At 37.4% G+C, this 17,795-nt stretch overlaps 1 protein-coding gene across 1 annotated transcript in view; it reads left to right on the top strand.

Moving 5' to 3' along the window:
* Positions 1-16,006, top strand: part of CEP162 (centrosomal protein 162) — a gene marked incomplete at both ends in the record, with an annotated part of 71,880 nt that extends 55,874 nt beyond the window's left edge. The window contains 6 exons of the mRNA XM_080700449.1: positions 1,838-2,050; positions 4,275-4,924; positions 8,384-8,525; positions 10,428-10,526; positions 14,435-14,569; positions 15,797-16,006. Of these exons, the coding sequence (XP_080556575.1) occupies positions 1,838-2,050; positions 4,275-4,924; positions 8,384-8,525; positions 10,428-10,526; positions 14,435-14,569; positions 15,797-16,006 (1,449 nt within the window). The remainder of the gene's footprint in view (positions 1-1,837; positions 2,051-4,274; positions 4,925-8,383; positions 8,526-10,427; positions 10,527-14,434; positions 14,570-15,796) is intronic.
* Between the last annotated feature and the right edge of the window lie 1,789 nt (positions 16,007-17,795).

Here is a 17,795-nt window from a genome sequence, read left to right as displayed (position 1 = left end):
GTGCTTAAGATTTAGATTAGCTAATATAGAAGAAACCATTCTGAATTGTGAGAGAAAAAAGAAAAAAGGAACTACTACTCCATTAAAGCACTTTTTTTTGGGGGGGGGGCAGGTCTAGGGATGGAACCCAGAGGCATTTGACCTCCGAGCTACACCCCCTGACCTATTTTTTATTCTTTATTTTGAAAAAGGGTCTCACTAAGTTGCAGAGGGCCTCACTAAGTAGTTGAGGCTGTCTGCAAACGGTGATCCTCCGGTCTCAGCCTCCCAAATGCTGGGATTACAAGCGTGCGCCAGCACACCCTGACTAAAGCACTTTATTTATTTATTCATTTATTTTTGGTGGTCCTGGAGTTTCTGGAAACCCTTCTACTTCCAGACCTACTGTGTGTGTGTGTGTGTGTGTGTGTGTGTGTGTGTGTGTGTGTGTGTGTTTGTGTGTGTTTGTGTGTGTGTGTAATTTTTTTTTTTGAACAGGGTCTCTTAAGCCAGCCAGCGAGGCTGGCTTTGAACCTGAGCAATCCTCCTGTCTCCGCCTCCCTCCCAAGCGCAGGGATTACAAGCGTGTGTCACCATGCCCAGCTAAAGCACTTTTTTTAAAGGAGAAATACAAAACTGAATTTAAGGAAGTAAAGAAATAAAGCATGCTTAGAACAAAATTAAGACTTAATGATTCACGTTAACTCAAAATATTTTATAAAAATAACCCATTTCAGCCAAGTGTGGTGGCGCATGCTTGTAATTCCCGCGCTTGGGAGGTGGAGACAGGAGGATCACACAGGTTCAAAGCCAGCCTCCCTGGCTTAAGAGACCCTGTTTCCAAATAAAAATATAAAATAGGTCTGGGAGTGTAGCCCAGAGATAGAAGGGTTTCCAGGAACCCCAGTACCACCAAAAAAATAAATAAATAACCTTTTTCAGTAACACTTTTAAACATTTACCAATTTATTATCTTAGATTATATTTGCATAAATATTCATCATTTAATAGTATTTTGTACAGGTGGATTTTTCCTTACACATTTCGGATATGATTTATTTTGTTTCCATGAGCATCTCTAACCTAATGATTATTATAGACCTGGATGTATATTTTATAATCAAGGTATATTCAGAATAAGTTGGGTGCTATGTTCTGAAATAAATTAATTATAAGTAAAGTATTTCCTTTTTCTAAATAGAAAATAAGTAAAACAAAGTCAAATTAGATCCATTTTATAATGAAAATTCAAATTCTATGCATTTATTCATGCTTTTAATTAATGAAATATAGTTTTTTAATGAGAGGCGTTTTGTTTATTTGTTTGTTTGTTTTGTTTTGTTTTTACAGAACTGGGTATTGAACCCAGAAACGTTCTACCTCTGAGCTACACCCCACTCCTTTTTAAATTTTTGTTTTGAAATAGGTCTAAGTAGTTTCACAAAGTCTCACTCAGTTGCTAAGACTGGTCTTGAACCTATATTATCCCGTCCCAGCCTTACAAGTCCTGGGACTGCAAGCATGCACCACCACGCCTGTTACTCAACTAGATTTTTAATATCCAAGGAAACAAAACTAATTTTTTTTTACAGGTGAGGTATATTATTAATATTTGTATTCAGCAGTACTTGGAAGGCTGAAACAGGAGTATCAAAGGTTCAGGACTAGCGTCAGTAACTTAGTGAGACTCTGTTTGAAAATAAAGATATCAAGGACTAGGAATGTAGTTCAGATGTAGAATGCCTCTAGAATTTAGACATGACTGATAGATGTAGCATAATCTAAGTTTATGTATTAAACTGCTTCATTTTTATGTATATTTGTGACCTTACATATGTTAAAATATATTTTAACATAGGTTAAAGAAATGGAAGGAATTCTGAAGAGAAGATATCCCAATTCTTTACCTGCTTTAATATTGGCTGCATCAGCAGCCGGTGATACAGTAGATAGAAATACAGTGGAATTTATGGAAAATAGGATAAAAAAGCTAGAAGCTGAACTGGAGGGCAGAGATGAAGAAGCAAAGAAAAGCCTTCGTACCATGGAACAGCAGTTTCAGAAAATGAAGGTAAGTGCTAAATAGCCATGGAGATGGAGCTCAGAGTGGACCACAGGGACAGCTTCCTATATCTCATCTTAACCTTTGGCACAGGTGTCAATAGGTGTAAAAGAACCCTGGATGCATCCTATATTGTCCTCTTTCAGCAACTTTTTTTTTTCAGGTATAAAATAAGCACAGGAAAATCTTTGCATCACCTCTCACTGTATTAAAATTAGTGGAAATTAAGAAAGGAAAAAGCAGAGTGGAACACCCTGATAATACATATAAAATGAAAAAAAGAAATTGCTGTAGTTAAAAATACTTTCACTGAAATATATCTAGATATGGGTGGAATGAAACAGAAGTATACACTTTGGGGGGTGTGCTATGGGGCAGGGATTCAAGGGAGCATCTTTCAGAAATTTCTTACTTCCTGAGTTTTCCACTCCTTTGTGAAACAGCAATGGATCAATGGTGCCAAAAAACAACCAAGGATGAAACAGGATGTGGTATTAATTTTAAATATCTGCTGAACACATGGCTCTTGTCAGGAATCCGTGCTAGATGTTCACGAATGTCTTGGTTCACTTTATCATCCTTCCAGGCATCACTACCCTATTTCACAAGTAATGGGAACCGAGGTATTTACAATTTAACCATCTCGCCCCAGGTTCCTCTGCTGGTGGAGATAGAGCAAGCCTCAGACCTGAAGCCTGCACACACTGCTTCCAGGAAGCTGATGTCATTCCCCATAAATTTCTATCCTGAGAGAAGGCACAAATAAAAGAACATTAGATTCTAGAGTCAATAAAAGGTTAAAAGCCTGAAAATGGAGGTCACATCAAGCAGGTTGAGTTTCCTTTGTTCCAACCTCTTTCTCAAATCCTTCAGCTCCTGCCTGGTTTACTTTCTAGAGGCTTTCAGTTGTGAACTCCACTCCTTACCCCATTTCTTATATATCCAAGTCTACCACCCTAATGTTTCCCTTTTCACAGTCCCTACCCCATCCTACTCCTGCCCGATCACTACCCGTTACTGCCTCCTTTACTTTCTGGTTCTTAGTTATTACTTTACACCAAGTATTCTGTTACCTTCGTATATCCTCTTCTCCTTCCAAAATGCCCTTGCTTCCACTCTCCCCCCACTTACAGGCATCCCTCAAGGTCAAACTTAAATGTTCTGTGCATTCTTCCCCTTCCTCCAGCCTCCAGACACTCAGGGCTGCCCCTCCCCACCTTTGCACCTATTCACAGGCCCAGTACAGCAATTTCAGTAGGACATTGTAACTGTTGCTGTTTTGCTCTCCTCACCAGGCTGTGAACTATTTGAAATCAAGAACTGAATCTCTTCTTAGCTCTAGAATCTACATGGTGCCTGGCCTGAAGTTTTAGTTCAATAAATATTCATAAAATGAATGAGCAGACACTATTGTTTTCTCCCTCCATAGACTATATACTGTTTAGTTCATATAGTGTTTATTTTGTTTACTTTATATACTGAAGCTCTGGTATACAAATTTCAAGCTTTCTTAATCCCTATGAGATTGATAAATTGATATTAAAAGGTTGAAAATATGCTGTTTTTCAAAGACTTCAGTAGCCCCAAAAAGTATGTTTGACAATTTGCATGGATAAGAGTACATAATAGATTAACATTAACCTTGTCATATTATTTGGTAGTATTAATAATTTATTAATAATGAATTCTTATTCATCAATATTGGCTTAATGAACTTTATTTTTAAAGTTTAAAAGAAATTTAGTGGTATATACATTACCTATATAACTTAACATGTGTGAAGCAAGATATCAATTATAAAATATATATCAAGAATGTATAATTAAGCTGGGAGTGGTGTTGCATGGCTGTATTTCAGTATTTGGGAGGCTGAAACAGAGGGATCGCAGGTACAAGGTCAGCCTGAGCAAATTAGCAAGGACCTATTTGAAAATAAAATAGGGCTGAGGGTGTAGCTTAGAAAAGACCCCTGGGTTCAGTCCCCAGTTATACTAACACACACAAGCACACACACACACACACACACACACACACACACACACACACACACACCTATATACTGTTACATCCTTCAAAGAGTAGGATTTCAGTGCATGACTCATTCATAAGGAGAGTTGGAGATGATAGACTAGTGAGTGCATGAAGGACAAGGGTAGGACCAGGTAGATTGCAGGGCTTCAGAAATGAATGAAATGTTTAACAGGTTTGATGTTAATGTGGATTCTTTCCTCAGATTCAGTATGAACAAAGACTCGAGGAACAGGAGCAGCTACTTGCCTGCAGATTGAGAGAAGCATCCCAGAACCAACGTGACAACTCCAGAGTTAAAGCGCTAGAAACAGAACTCGAGGACATTAAGAAAGCCCATCAAATGACTGTGAGAAGCCTTGAAGCAGAAATCAATGTTCTTAAACATCAGAATGCTGAGTTAGAGCTCAGGAAAAATGGCAAAGATGATAAGGATTTCCAGTCTATTGAGTTCCAGGTAGAACAGGCTCATGCTAAAGCTAAACTGGCGAGACTCAATGAGGAGCTGGCTGCAAAAGGAAGAGAAATACAAGACCTTTCCAAAACTGTGGAGAGACTGCAGAAGGAGAGGAGAATAATGCTGTCTCATCAGAACTTGAAGGGCAGAGAAGAGATGAATGCCAAAAGGGTAAAGAAGGATGGTTTGCACCCTAATAAAGGGAGTGCAGACGTCTTCCCTGGAACCTTGGATAGGAAGCTGTACCAACCACATACCTTCACAGATTCCCATATTTCAGAGGTTTTGCAGGAAAACTGCAGATTGAAAAACGAGCTAGAGGGGTTAATTTTGGAGAGAAACAAGCTGAAGATGGAATCTGAAACAGCAGTGAACCAACTTGAAAGCTCCATGAAAAGGTAAAATGTAAAATTATTTATAAATATTTGGGAGCGTAGAGGTTTTTAAAAATCATTAGATATTTTTTCTAGATAATAAGTATGACCCTGAACCAAATTCATAACTGAATTTTTAAAAAATTATTTTGTTGAGCATAAATTTGTATTAGGCACTGGACCATACCTTGAAATATGGAAGCCAGATTTTTTTTTTTTTTTCTGGTGGTGGTACTGGGGTTCCTGGAAGCTCTTCTACCTCCGGGCTACACTCCCAGACCTATTTTTACATTTTTATTTGGAAACAGGGTCTCCTAAGCCAGCGCGTGCAGCTGGCTTCGAACCTGCGCGATCCTCCTGTCTCTGCCTCCCAAGCGCGGGGATTACAAGCGTGCGCCACCACGCCCGGCCAGATTGTTTTAAACATAGATATCTGTGTGAACCTAAACCATGCTTTTGGGCTGACCAATCTTGTCTTTTTTGCATACACTCAAATGATGTTAATAAGTTGACCCACTGGGCCCTTCTTGCTAAGGAATTATTTATGATTGCCATAGGCAGATTGCTGTCAGAAAATAGTTATTAAAATTATTAGTTGACTGTAGGAAGAAAAGGTTCTGTTTTCAAGAGTAATTATTTTCAAACTGTCACTGATCTGTATAGGCATGAGGAACTTTTATACCAATCCCTTTCCTCCAGCTGCTATCTATGTTCTCAACCATCTGAACATTAAAGCCTGATGTTTTCCCCCATGAAACCAAGTTCTCATCCTCTTTCTCTCCTTCAGTGCCAATTTTCTACAAGTAGCCTCTTTTTTCATTTCACCTCACCTGTTACATGGGGGCACTTAACACCTTCCCTGTTTTCATCCTGTTCTCTCAGCGTGACCTTTCCCAATCCACTGCCATTCTCTTCATCCTCATTTCCTTGACAGTTGACTTTATCACTCTTTCCTCAAATGGTTTCCTCTCTTAACCTCCATGAGTTGGCAGCTCTAAAACTCTTTTTTCTTTCTTTCTCTGACTCATAACTACACTTCCTTTTCCTCCCCCCAAATCTGGTTTTCTTCTTAAAAGTTCAATTCTTGGCTTTATGTTTGTTCTCTTTCTCAAAACATTGCTAAACTTCTCTATTATGGCTTCATTATTCATAACTCCTAGGTTTCCTTTTCAAGCCTTTTTCTTGGATATTAAACCTTGTTCTTAGATATTAAACCTACAGCTGTTTGTTGGATTGCTTCTCTTAGGATCAACAATACCTCAAGTTTTCCTTTTTTTACCCTTAAGCCAGTTACCCCTCACAAGTTCCCCATCCCCAACCCTATCCCTCTCTTTTGCTCTATTAATTCCAATTGTCTGACCCAGTTTCACCTCCTTTGTTCCTCAGATTCATGATCCATAGAGTGTGTTCCTATAAATATTCATCATTTTGCCTTCTTCTATACAATGGTAAATCAGTGCAGCCTACTTGGTTTACTATTTTCCTACCTTGATCACCCTGACTTTTGTTTTGGTCTCCTCCAGTCATCTTACTTAAAAACACTGATATCCTTTAAATATTCCCATATCCAAGTCACTGTGCCTTCTAATGACTCCTCTTACATGTAAAGACCAAATTCCTCGCCTGGCGTCTCAGGCCCCATCACCATTTTAATACTGCTCCACATGCCCACCTGCTGCATTCTCCATGCCTTCTGCTCATTTGCATTTCTAGTTCCGCAGAGCTTCCCAGGAAATTGCTTCCACCCCCAACTCCTACGCAACTGATAATAATACGTGTCAAGAAAACATTAGTCATACCCGGCCTTTTCGCTCCTTGAGAACAGATACAAGATTATGCTTCTCTTGCATCGCACAGTAGCCTGGTCGAGGTGCAGAATGAGAATGAACCTAAAATTTGGTTTTCCTATATTTCCTTAAAATGTTCTGGTATTACCAGTTTTTCCCAATTAACTCTGAGCCTGAGGAGTAATCTTTTCTAGTATTTAGGCTTTTTTTTTAACCATATTTTAGTTATGAGTATTTTAGAGTTTTATGCTTTTTCTAGTACCCTAACTATGCTATTTCCATGGAGAAATATTCATATTATAAACTAAGCAATGCAGGGCATGGTGGCGCACACTTGTAATCCCCGCGCTTGGGAGGCTGAGACAGGAGGATCACACAGGTTCAAAGCCAGCCTCAGCTACTTAGTGAGGCTTTCAGCAACTTAGTGAGACCCTGTTTCCAAATTTAAAAAAAAAGTCTAGGAGTATAGCCCGGAGGTAGAAAGCCTCTGGGTTCCACCCCCAGTACCACCAAGAATAAACTAAGCAATGATAAATTTGCAGTTTATAAATTGTCATATTAGTATGTATCAACAATGATTCAGAACTTTAACATTTAATCTGGCTCTGATTTCATAAATTTTGATAGAGACAATGAATACTTTCACACTTACGGTAAAAATTAAATGCAGATTACACTTGTGTCCTGAAAATTACCATAGAGATCATTTTATTCTCACAACATGCAGCTAGCCCTATAGCCATATTCATGAATCAAAAACCAGTGAATTCTATCTAGATAGAAAGTATTGAAAATTTTTAAAGGACAGCTGTGACTATTCCAAAGAAGAATAAAGAATCTAAGCAAGAAATCTGAATTTGAGCCTGTCATGGTGGCACATGCTTGTAATTCCAGCATTCGGGAGGCTGAGACAGAAGGATGGCAGTTCACAGACAGCCTCAGCTACCTAGCGAGGCCCTTTGCAACTCAGTGAGACCCTGTTTCAAAAAATAAAAAGACTATGCCGGGCATGGTGGCTCACACTTCTAATCCCTACGCTTGGGAGATGGAGACAGGAGGATTGTGCAGGTTCAAAGCCAGCCTTGCTGGATTAGAAGACCCTGTTTCCAAATAAAAATATAAAATAGGTCTGGGACTGTAGCCGGAGGTAGAAGGTTTCCATCACCAGTACCACCCCCCAAAAAAAATTAAATTAAAAAAATAAAAAGACTAAAAAATAGAACTTGGGAGTATAGCTCCAAATGTAGAATGCTCCTAGGTTCCATCCCCAGAACCACAAAATAAAAAGAAATCTGAGTCTGCCTAAAAAGATAAAATCCTTTACACTTTACTTTACATTCAAGAAGCTATTTTAAAACCTAAATTCCTTCCAAGAATATAGCCCGTTTGGGAACACGGGGGAAGGCCCAGACTTTGAAGTCCAACTCTTCTGGACTTTGAACCCTGGCTCATCAGTTTATTGATCTGAGACTTTTCCTAAGCTCAAGTTTGCCCTTATAAAATCCAGCAAATAATAATGAGCTCATGGAGTGGCTCTAAGAACTCAGGGTAATAATGTATAAGGCAGCTAGTTAATATTGATACTCTCTCCCTTTGCTCTTTAATTTCCAGATGTCTTATGCTAAATTTGTGCTAATTCTGAGTGGTTGAAGAGCCACTTTTATGTGTCATTTTTCTTTGTTTGTTTCCTCTATAGGGTCAAGGAAAATACTGCAGCACATGTTGCATCCCTCAAAGCATCTCATCAGAGGGAAGTAGAGAAACTCCTTTGCCAGAATGCAGTAGAAAATTCTTCTTCCAAAGTAGCTGAACTGAATCGTAAAATAGCAGCTCAAGAGGTAGATGACTAATGTCTTGATCTTTCTTTAACTTTCATACAATATTTTTAAGATATCAACATTATTTAATTCAAAGATTAGTTTCACCCTTTTAGGTTGATGATAGAAATAGGAAATTATGATTGATTTTTTATATGAAAGAAGATACCATTGCCACATATTTAACCTACTTCAAAATTATAGCCTGTAAGTGTTTTTATAGTTTTGTCCCTACAGTTCTCAAATCTTCCTCTAAACAGGTTGTAACCGATGGTGGAAGTATATTATGTCTAATATGATTTGGATCTCAGTACTTGACCTTTAATGTTGAACCACCTCCCTTCGCCCCAAGTCACAATTGATGAGTAATTAGCCTCCAGCATTCTTTTTGCCCTTTGCCTTCCATTCTTTGAACAAATAATGATTCAAGACTGTATACAGTTGGGCAATAGGAATAAAATAATGAACAGAGAGATGCACACAGCTCTAGCCATTATGAAACAGAGTTTTTTTTAAGGGCTATTATGGGGAGTATTGACAACTTAGCAGCAAAATTTACTGGAAAAATGTGTTTTCCTTCTTAGATGATAGGTATATCTACTTAGAATATCTGTAAATATCTACTGTGTAGGCCATCTTGTGTGATGTTAGTAGGTTGAAAAACAAAATTAAAGTAGAACTTGCAACTTATAAATGATGTATCCACAAAATAAAAAGAAAATGACAAAACATTAGCAGTTGGCAAATAAGTTGACGAGTATGTGAATGTTTGTTTTGCTCTTTAGCCTTTCCATAGGTTTGAAATTTTAATGTTTGAGGGGGAAAAAACCCTCAATTGGGAAAGTTTAAATATGGACTTGCTATTAAATATTAAGAAATAGTGAATTTTCAGCCATTTTTTACTTCTGGATACAGACTGTTCCAGACCTTGGCTCTGAAACCCACCCTTTATCATGGCCTTCTCTTAAACTGTACCCCGACTTCTCTAAATAAATCTTTTATGTTCCCCTAAGGAAAAAAATAGTGAATTTTCTTTTCTTTTCTTTTTTTTTTTTGGGGGGGGGGTGCTGGGGATGGAACCCAGAGGCATTTGACCTCCAAGCTACATCCCCTACCCTATTTTTTATTCTTTATTTTGAAACAGGGTCTCACTAAGCTGCAGAGAGCCTCATTAAGTAGCTGAGGTTGTCCACGAACCATGATCCCCCAGTCTCAGCCTCCCGAATGCTGGGATTACAAGCATGCGCCACCACGCCCGGCTATTATACTTAGAATTTTCTTAATTATAAAAATGTTGACTATTGAGAAGATGTTTGTTTAAATACTTTGAGGGTGAGATATAATGAAGTCTGCAACTTAATTTCAAATGGCTCAGAACAGAAAACTGTTAGAGTAATTTAGTGAAAAGTATTCAAAGTGCTTTCAGAAGTAAAGGTCTGTACAGCCTTGCAGATAACTTCACAACCTTTTTCCCCCCAAAGAAAAGGTGTAAGTGTAAGCATTGTATCAAATAATTTTATAGTAAGGAACAGTATCGGAGAAATGAAGATATTACTTACTTTCTTTCAAATACTTAAGAGTTAATGGAAGGTTATTTTAAAGATTTTTTCCAGCCTGGTGTGGTGGCACACTTGTAATCCCATTACTTGGGAGGCTAAGACGGGAAGATCACAGGTTTGGGGCCAGTCTCAGCAACTTGTGAGGCCTTCCACAACTTAGTTAGACTCTGTTTCAAAATATAAAATAAAATAGGGTTGGGGGTAGAGTTTGGAGTTAGAATGCCCCCACCGGGTTCCAGCCCCAATACCCCCCCCCCACACACACACACACACAATATCTTTTTTATTCATAAGTTGGTTTTCTTATATTTTTCAAAGTATTTTCAGAGCACTTTTTGAACTCAGTACTCTAATAATTTCCTAGGTACTTATAAAACATTTCCAAAGCCAAATTAATGAGCTGCAGGATAAACAAGAATCTCTTACAATTTCTCAAGTTCGTGAAGAAATCCTACAGAAAGAGGTAAGAAATAACCAAAATATTGGGCTAAACTAAATTTCTCAGAGGCATTTCAGTCATCACTTATATTTCTGTATAAACATCCTAGCTTCAGTGTCCATATTGTCATAGCCTGGAAGTATCTTTCACGTCTCATGAAAACATCAGTAACTGACGTATTTATAGCCCACTTTCCCCAGATGAAGTTCAGATATTGGCATTAAGTTGTTTATGTGTTTGTATTTATAGTTGAGGCTTTTTGGCAATAAAGAAATGGGATAGGAGATGTTTGGTGTAGTTCTTTTAATTTTTTTTTTCCAGTACTGAGGATGGAGCTGAGGGGCATTCTACCTCCAAGTTACACCCCCGGCCCCATTTCTTATTCTTTATTTTGAAACAGGGTTTCACTGAGTTGCAAAGGACCTCACTAAGTAGTAGCTGAGGCTGTCTGCTAACTGGGATCCTACTGTTTCAGCCTCCCAAATGCTGGGATTATAAGCATACCCTACCATGCCCAGCTTTCTTTTGATTTTTTTTAAAGGAAGTAAAATTGGGCAATCAGCTATTTCTGTATTAAATGCTTCTAGGGAAGAAAAATTAATTTTTCTTCATTCCTTATGAGTTTTTAGTTGGGACAAACCCTGTAACAAAAGATAGACTAAAAGGAATTAACATTTGTGGCACACAACACAGGAGAAATCTCACTGCAAATAACTCAGAGCAGTGGCTTAGAACTCTCCATATTGGTAGGTTTGGAGGGATAGAGGTTTGTAACATCAAAGATTGGCAAAGGGAGAGAAAAACATGGATTGAGACAAAAAAGGAACAAATCTAAGTACAGTGACTCCTATCTTACTGAATCAGTATGTTAGTCCTGAAAATAAATTTACCAGTTAGAGTTGTGTCTCATTTCATGAGATGGCGCCCATCAAATTTTGGCCTCTATGACTTACTAAGAAGCATTTCTGTGGGAGCAAAAGAAAAACAAAACACAGGTCAATGTTTAGTTGGAAACCAGCTTCTAAGCCTAGGAATATTCTCACAAAAGCCAAGCTCTGAAAACAAGACAAAAGGAGAACCTCGTCCACTGTTGTTTCTTTGGGGAGCCCCTAGTAAAGTCTGTCTATGCTAGAAACTCGCCACTCTTTGAAACTGCCTTGAGTGATAGGTTTCTGAGACCTTTGTCTGTGTTCTGCTCTGTGATTCTCCACCTTGTGGCAAACAATGTAAAAAGACAAAGGAAAACAATGGCCATCTACAGGAGGCTAAAGATGATTAACAAATAGCCTCCCAGAACTGATCCACAGGAGACAGAATCAAAGGACTCATTCTTACAGGGTTTTTCTTCTCCTTCAGTAGGAAAGCATGTTCACCTATCTTTAGTAACATCTGTGTGACTCACTGTCTTTCCCTTTGATAAAATAATAAACTATTAAGGTAATGGAGACTTACTCATTAAGAATATATGCATTCATACTTTTTATTGGTATTTTCTATCCCTGTTGAACATGGATTTATTAGTATATTTTCGATATTAATATTAATTAGTGTTAGAGGATATAAAGTCACCTGTAATCTCACCACCCAGAGGTATATTTTCTATATATTTTTATTCATACATACATAGAGAAGTACAAATAACGTGAGGATTGTATGTTCATTTATGCATACATACACATACATATGATTGTTTATGTGTTGATACATATTATTTTTAAAGCCTTTTTAACCCAACAGTATATCTAAAAATCTTTTTAAGTCAGTAGTATATATCATCAGTACTTTTCTTACACCATTTTATAAATATTTATTATTTGGTTTGTGCTATGGACTATGCTAAGTACTTTACTGATTCTCAACACAGCACAGAAGTTTAGGTACTATATTTACCATTTTATAAATGAAGAAATTGATGCTATGAAAGTGAAATAACTTGCTCCAGGTTCAAGGTTACCAACCACCATACATAAGAAGTACCAGCATTGGAACCCAAAGAATTAGCATAGTTCTAAGTCTAGAAATATTGAGAACAAAGTACAAAAATCTCCATTCTTGTGCAGCTAACATTTAGGGAATTAGTAACAAATATCAGATTTAATAAGCAAAATTAAATGAGACATCTGTAAAATGCTTTAGCTTAGTGCCCAGCACTGACTCACTAGGACTTGTCCATTAAGGCTTGACTCAACAACAGCTGCCTTGGGAATCCCACAGCCTACTTCCTCTCGTAGATAGCTTCTTAGTCATCTCTCCATCATAGCACACTATATTAGAATTCTCATTTATATGACCAGAAATGAGTTACAGCTAGTGTACTAGGAATGGGGTTCCAGTGTACCACAAGGTAGCAGTGACTGGGAGTGCTGAATAATGACAAATAACTCAAGCTCATTTCCCAACCATCAATAAGTATACAAAGGACTGAGGGTGTAGCTCAGAGGTAGAGTAATTGCCTAGCATACCTGGGACCCTGGGTTCAATCCTTAGCACACCCCTTCCCAACTTTACAGAGATTAAAATAATATTTGAACATTCTGTATAAGAATGTACCTCCATTGGGTTTCTTATTTCAGTAATCATGATTGTTTTTCTTAATGAATTTTTAAATACTAAACACATAAGATTTTTATGCCCAGCATCCATACCTCAGCATGTTCCACAGGGGCTCTCTCTGAGCTTTCTGCAGACCATCTGAGTTAAGTCTACATGTTCCTTTCTTTGGTGACTCTGATGTCATCAGGGATGTTCTACATTTAAAATATTTAGATTGACTCTGACTAAATTTTCTTTTACATTCACTTCTTTCAACTAATTTAGGTAAGGTTTATGATGTTTATTTTTTAGTATTGTTGTCAATGTTATTAGGTAATAGGTGTTTCCATATAATACATGATTTAATTTGTTAATTTATCCATTTTCACTTTCTTGTTTAATGTTGACTGTGTGTGTGTGTGTGTGTGTGTGTGTGTGTGTGTGTGTGTGTGTGTTTTACTGGGGATTGAACCCCAGGGCATTATGCCCCCCAGCCCTATATTTTATTCTTTATTTTCAAATAGATTATCACTAAGTAGCTGAGGCCAGCTATGAACCTGCAATCCTCCTGTCTCAGCCTCCCAAGTACTGGGATTATAAGTGTGCACCACCACACCCAGCCCTAATGTTGACTTCTGATGTTAACAATTAGCAAAACTGATTCCTGTTGAAATCTCATGGTTATATGGCATAAAGAAAATGCAATTAATTATTTCAAGTCTAATATAAAATGTCCCCAGATTGCCTCAGTTATATTCCCATGTGCTATGAAAATATCACCAAATCTCTCAGTGAGTCATGGTGTCAAAACACAAATGCTGTGTCTTTCATCTGTGCCTGCAACCCCAGGTCCTAAGTTAGTAGCCAGCACTTTATTCTCTCTCCTTTATATGCATGCCTTTATTTGTGGAATAAACCACTACAAATTATAAAGTGATAAGGATGATAAAAGAATTACAAGTGAAATTACAGGGAGTTGATAAAAGAAATATATATACTGAATTCTTACTGTGCATTGGACACTACACTGTATTGGGTTCTTTAAGTGTATCTTTTAATTGTAAAAGTAATTGCCTTTTTAATAATTACATTGTGGCCATGCTGAATGCACCTAAAAGTACCCATCTTCATTTTAAGCCTCATAATCAGAGTGTTAAAGATGGGAGAGGGATAAGGTGGTCCAATCATGCGAAACCTCTTGGAATGTGAGGTTAACTCACAGCAGAAGGAACCTTTACTGCCTGGACATAAGAAATGGAAGCTATTAATTACTCAATCTAAAATGTCTCTTATCTAAGGAAGTTTCGTACAAATTGTTTTTAATTTTCTATATTACCTTTTAACAGGAATTAATGCCTCATGAACATAGTTTTTTAAATTTTTTCATACTTCAATTTTAGATTACAAAACTCTTAGATGAATTGAGAGAAGCCAAAGAAAACCATACACCAGAGATGAAACATTTCATGGGCTTAGAAAAGAAAATTGAACAGATGGAAATGAGGCATAAACAAAGAGAGCAAGAACTTCAGCAGGTAAAGTAGTGGTTCACATTTACTGCTTTATATCATTCTTTACCTTTAGATGCCTTTAATCTTCTAGGGTTTTGACATCCTTACCAAAAGTTACTTCTTAAAGCGTTCTCATTCTACTTTGATCTTATTAAAAATAAATGTAGTGTTTAAGAAAACAACTTTGAATCTCAGATTATTGAATATCGAATAGCCTTGTATTTGGAGAGAGAAAAAGCTTGTATCAACTAATGGGAACAGGCCTTTGGGAATAATACTCCATATTTAAATCATTTCATTGAATTTTTTTTTTTTTTTTTTTTTTTTTTTTTTTGGTGGTACTGGGGTTCCTGGAAGCCCTTCTATCTCCGGACTACACTCCCAGACCTATTTTTACATTTTTATTTGGAAACAGAGTCTCCTAAGCCAGCGCGCGAGGCTGGCTTCGAACCTGCACGATCCTCCTGTCTCTGCCTTCCAAGCACGGGGATTACAAGCGTGCGCCACCACGCCCGGCTTTCATTGAATTTTTAAGAAATTACTTCATGTTAAAATATTACACACCTATCACTAGTAATATATTTACTACATTTAATTGCAAACAGATAATTTAATAGAAATTTAAAATACCAGCTGTAAGGACATGATATGTTTTTAGGAACTTGCCTTAATGCTGACATTTAGCTTTGTTTGAATAGTTTGTTGGTCTGTTCAGGCTGCTATAACAAAATATAGAATGGATGGCCAAAATAACCAAACTTTATTTTCTCATAGTTGAGGAGACCAAAAGTCCAACATCAAGATTCTGATGAGTCTGGGTTTGAGTCAGGGCTGTCTTCCTGGCTTGCAGTTGCAGTTCTCTCTGTTCTCAAGTGGCCTTTCTTTGGTGCACGCACACCAAAGAAAGGACAGGCAAGCGAGCTCTCTGATGTCTCTTCTTAATAGGACACTAATCCTGCTGGGCCCCATCTTTATGACCTCATCTAACCTTATTTTCTTATTTCAAATATAGCCACACCAAGGATTAGGGCTTCAACCTAAGGATTTTGTGAGGACAGACATTTAATCCTTAATAAATTGTGTGAATTATATACCGCTGAAAACAAAAAATATTACATACCTGCAGAGCTTTATGGTTGACTGAGTTTCCCAGAGAAACTCCAGCATTGTCCCATTTTATCCTGTTAGACTATTAAAAGTTCTTCATTCCCACTATAAACTAAAAGTAATGTGGAATTTTTGTATTTGCAGATAATACAGCAGACACGCCAAGTAGTAGAAACTGAGCAAAATAAAGAAGTTGAGAAATGGAAAAGACTCGCACAGTTGAAGAATCGTGAGCTGGACAAGTTCCGCACAGAATTAGACTCAATATTAGATGTTCTTCGGGAGCTGCACCGGCAGGGGGTGGTTGTGCCAGTTGCTTTTGCAGATGAGGTGAATGCACCAGAGTTTTATTAAAAACTCGAATCTCATCACTTCATTGACAATCTAAAGATGGATGAAATTGCACCACTGTCACAAGGACAGCTTCTGAAAAATAAGTGTTCCCGTGTGTTGCCAGAAGCAAGCGACACCAGATCATTTCAGAATAAATTGCCTTTAACCTATAAGGAAAAGAAAAAGCTCCATGATGTATTTTACTGAACACCATTAACTTGTCACATTTTAAATGAGATACGACCACATTCCTTAATGTCAGATGATTATAACTAGTAAGATTGGTTATCAAAGATCTCACTATTATACGATAGAAATTGAAAGAAAAGAAAATTGCGTATACTCTGCCACATTGCTGTTAACTGTATTCTTAACCTCCTTTCTGAGAAAAAGGAGGACAGGACTGTGAGCTCAGTGGCCTGGACAGGCTCATGCTTCAGTGATTTAGATGAGACTTCTGACTTCTGGATAGGTAGACAGTGAGTCCTCTAGTGTCCTCCTAGTTTTCACTCTTTCCTCCAGGTGGCACTTGAAATAAGGTGAAAAATATATTTCACAAATAATAGGAGAATTTGATTTGCTCAGTTTTAATCTTTTAGGCTGTATCTCATAAATGCCAGTCCTAATTTTTTATAATTTTAAAATTATAAATCATCTAGTAAATGTTATCTCTTATTGAAATATGAATATATGTCTATTAGAAAAAATAATTTATAAAAGTAGCAGGATTGCCGGGCGTGGTGGCGCACGCTTGTAATCCCCACGCTTGGGAGGCAGAGACAGGAGGATCGCGCAGGTTTGAAGCCAGATGCGCTGGCTTAAGAGACCCTGTTTCCAAAAATTAAAAAAAGCATATAGGTCTGGGAGTGTCGCCTGGAAGAAGTAGAAGAGCTTCCAGGAACCCCAGTACCACGAAAAAAAAGTAGCAGGATTATTTTATTTTACAATCTTATTTTTAAAAGCAAATAGGAAATATACAAAAGATAGTGGTAATTCAAAGCTGTGGCCAGTCTGACTTAAAATGTTCTGACCCAGTCCTAATACAAGTAAAATGTGAGCCTCTTATGTAATTTTTAGTGTTTTAGTGGCCACATTTTAAAAGGTATAAAGAATATAAAAATTGAATTTGCATTTTTTATACTAAGTGATCAGAATTTATTTTACATTTATGGCACATTTCAGTTTGGACCATCCACATTCCAAATGTTCAGTGACCACATGCCAATAAGTGCAGTTATAGGGCAACAATTATAAAGTGCCATATGAAGGATAAGTGAGCTAGTTCTTAGTGAAACTGTGGGTGATAGATGTGAGACATTGAAGTGTTAAATACAAGGGATGTAATTAGTAATGTCTGACATTTTTTAATGTACCTTTCCCAAAAGGCCAGTAAAAAGCATTACAGTTTGTTATTTTTAATGTGAAGTTATAATATAATTTATTTTTATTACTTGTGAATGCTTTTGTGTGTTTTTTATTCTCTTGCCTGCCTGTGACTAAGTTATTGGTATGTTATCAGCGTTACTCCCTTCCTTCCCTTTTTCCTATTGACTGGCTATATGTGGGGCCATTCATTGCAAGTGCAGACAGAACTAGTTCTGAAACACAGGACAGTGCAAACATCAAATAAGTACTTAAATGAAAAGTGTGTCCTATGTTGATGAGTCTGTGTACAATTTTAGAATAAGCTGTGCACCCAGCAGATCTTCAGTTTTATTTACAGAATAAGGATTTATAAGTATTATCAGAAATATTTGTTACAACAAAAAAAGCTCAGAACCATGCCATATTCCTTAGCCATTGCCCCTGG

The sequence above is a fragment of the Muscardinus avellanarius genome (assembly GCF_963383645.1).
Source record: "Muscardinus avellanarius genome assembly, chromosome: 8".
NCBI classification, from domain to species: domain Eukaryota; kingdom Metazoa; phylum Chordata; class Mammalia; order Rodentia; family Gliridae; genus Muscardinus; species Muscardinus avellanarius.
This window is presented reverse-complemented; position numbering and strand designations above follow the sequence as displayed.